Source organism: Octodon degus, unplaced genomic scaffold (genome assembly GCF_000260255.1).
Source record: "Octodon degus isolate 3935 unplaced genomic scaffold, OctDeg1.0 scaffold00192, whole genome shotgun sequence".
NCBI classification, from domain to species: Eukaryota; Metazoa; Chordata; class Mammalia; order Rodentia; family Octodontidae; genus Octodon; species Octodon degus.
Genome location: NW_004524768.1, coordinates 1,181,378 through 1,184,468, shown reverse-complemented (window position 1 = coordinate 1,184,468; position 3,091 = coordinate 1,181,378). Strand labels below are relative to the sequence as shown.

Below are 3,091 nucleotides of genomic sequence, written 5' to 3'. Positions count from 1 at the left end.
CCCCCCGCGCCCTGCGCCTCGGCCAGCATGAGCGCGGCCAGGAAGGGCCGGCCGGGCGACGAGCCGCTGCCCAGGCCGCCCAGGGGGGCGCCGCACGCCAGCGACCAGGTGTTGGGGGCCGGAGTCACCTACGTGGTCAAGGTGGGTACCGAAGCGGGCTGCCCCGGCGGGGGTCCTGGGCCCGGGGCTGGGCTGGGGGCTGGAGGAGGCCGACCCCTCCCTGAAGTCTTGGGGTGAGGGTACCCGCTACTGTCACGTTGGAGGCAGGAGATGCGCACTCCTAGCGATCTGCTCGCCTGGTAGCGATGAGCAGTGAGCTATAAATGCGCCTTTCCGCATCCAAGGGAAAGGTTGAACAATCCTGCTACCTCGTTCTGTCCTGCTTTTCCTGGGCGCCACCCCTTGGGCATGCTTTTGCCACCTTGCTTCACCAGATTGCCAGCCAGTGCCCCTTCCGCTGCCGGTGCCCATCTGTGGTACCGGGGATCTGGCCTACCTACCTTGTGTTTATGAAGCACACTCAGACCCGGGCAGCCCCCTCCAGGATGAGAGGTGCTGAGTGTCACTACTCCCACCCGGACCTCCCTGCCACCGGGGAGAGTGGTGGGCTGGCTACTTTGGGTCCCCACAAGGAGAATCCCCAACTCCAGGCAGGACAGGGCAAAGGCTGTCTTGGTTTCTAAAAGACCAGTTCTACTTTCACACCCAGCAAAGCTTTTCTTTGGCATTTGTCTTTGATTTCCCACCAGATGCTACTGGTTTACAGCTGAGAAAGGAGAACTGGGGACTCTTCTCCCAGTAACTGCAGTCTTCCACTTAAATGGGCTCCAAGGGCAGGAGCCTGCTGTGCCTAGAGCCACAGGCTGGAGAGGAGTTTTTCTGCCAATACAAAGAATTATGAAATCACAATGTAGTTAGTAAAATTCCTCCTGTGTTTCAGAGTGTTACGGCATTTAGGGAGGAAATACTAGCACAAGGAATTGCTTGCTTCCTTCCTGCCATCCGACTGTGGCCAGGTACAGTTTTGGCAGCTGGACAGGCTTCCCCTACTGAAGGTGAGGGACACAAATGGCATTATTCCGGTCCTGTCACTCCAAAGTGTGACTTTTCGTAGAAAAAGAGATGAGACACTAGCGCTACCATTTGTGTTAACACAGGTTTCTCTGTGTTAATAACAGAGAAACTTGCATGGTGTCTGTTCTGTATATGCCCTCTGCAGATCCAGTTTAAAAAGTCAACAGAACACATCTTCAGGTAAAATGTAGTGTCTTGTCAATTTTGGAGTCAGATTTAAGCAAAAGAGATAACTTTGTGGGCTATCTTTAACTACATAAAGATACCAATAATGTAACAGTGCTGTTAAAATAAGGCCTTTCCCCCGTCCGAGCCTGCATTTTAACTTGACCTCCTTCTTAGCTTCTGAATATGGATTATTACATTTTAACAAAAGAGACATAAATTATGCAAGAAGGTTGATTTTTATCTTAAAACATATAGTCTCACATTGCTCATTTAAATTATCTATCTAAGGGCTGGGGAGATAGCTCTGCAGTCTTAGCTCCTGCCTGGCAAGCACAAGGACTCAGGTTCAATCCCTGGTGCCTCCCTGGTCCTGCATGCCATGCTGGCCCCGCGCTGAGCCATCCACCGAAATTGGGTGTGGTGGCGCACACTTGTAATCGCAGCTCTGGGGAGGCTGAGACAGGAGGATCACTATGAGTATGAGCTGTGTAGCCAGATCCTCTACCAAATACATACATAAATAAATAAATATTTAAAAAATTAAAAACAAATACCTACCTAGGGATCGAAACTGAAAAATAAAACTGAAAAAAAGCTCTGACAGCTTTGAGGTTAAACAGTGACACTACACTATATTAATTATTTCTAGAGTGTTAGTATAATTGCTTTTTCATAAAACCTTCCTTTAAAGTATGTCAATCGGTCTTGGCAAAGCTTTCTATGTATGTCATACAAAGCACAGAGGATTGCTTTCAAATTGAGGGACATTTTTCAAACTTAGTACCTTCAAAGTTTTCCTTAACATTCAGGGCTTTGCTTTTCCTTCAGTCTGAAGGCAGACGTCCAATTCCAAAGGTCAAATGTGACAAAATAATGATGATCACAGTGAACTAAGTCTGTCCCCTTGGGTGTTCTGTGGCTGCCAGGCTGTTGGAGTTACCCAGGGTCAGCAGTGGCGTTCTAGAAGCCAGAGGACTGGCTGCGCTGCTTGCCTGAGTCCTGGGGGCTGCAGGGACCCAGGGGCCGCAGAGCAGGGCTAATTAACCACGCTCTCTGGTGACTTTGCCCCTGTCCCCGGGCACTGTGAGCCATGGTAAAGCCAAGTGCTGTCCCTGCTCTTGTGGAGCAGTTAGGAATCACGCAGAATGGAAATCAGATGCTAAGAACAAGTTTATTACTCTTGTGCACATTGGACTCAGATGATCACGTGGCCCTCTGTTGGTGCCCACAAGCAAATTCCCACAGTGGTAAGTTTAAAACTAAAAACTTATTGTATAGAAAGCTTTTATGTGAAGCTATAAAAACTCCCTTATCTTGACATTATTTACCCATTTGTATAAAAGATAATAAAATAGAAATGGGCAATTTTAATTATATGATTCAACATCAATTATAAAATGTAAAGCTTTACTTATTTTTTATTTTATGGAAAAAAGGTGAAACAGAATTTCATAACAAAGTGGTAGGAAAATAACAATAGTTAATACAGTACATATTGTTACCTTTAAAGTAGTTGCTCTGCGTACAAGATGTGGTCATAAAAATTTCTCCAGCCGATATTAGCACAGACTTTCCTCTCTAATGAACTAAGTGACACTAACAATGTGACTGAGTCACATTTTTCTCTTTTCCCTTTTATCCACCCTAGTTCCTTTTTTCTTGTGAACAATTTCTTTCCATTTCACAGTATTTATTGTAGGTTTTAGAATGTATGTACCCTTTCAACTTCTTACTGAAACAGAAAAGCCAGGGAGACAATATGATAGTTATACATGAGTCTGATTTATTTCACTTATGAGTATAATGTCAAGTTGCATCCACTGACCTAAAAAGTTGCAAGTTTATTCTT

At 45.9% G+C, this 3,091-nt stretch overlaps 1 protein-coding gene across 1 annotated transcript in view; it reads left to right on the top strand.

Annotated features, from left to right (window-relative positions):
- Positions 1 to 3,091, top strand: part of Shc3 (SHC adaptor protein 3) — a 168,995-nt gene that overhangs the window by 716 nt on the left and 165,188 nt on the right. Inside the window, exon 2 of the mRNA XM_004644090.2 lies at positions 1 to 141. This exon is cut by the window's left edge and continues 16 nt beyond it. Coding sequence (XP_004644147.2) covers positions 1 to 141 — 141 coding nt within the window. The remainder of the gene's footprint in view (positions 142 to 3,091) is intronic.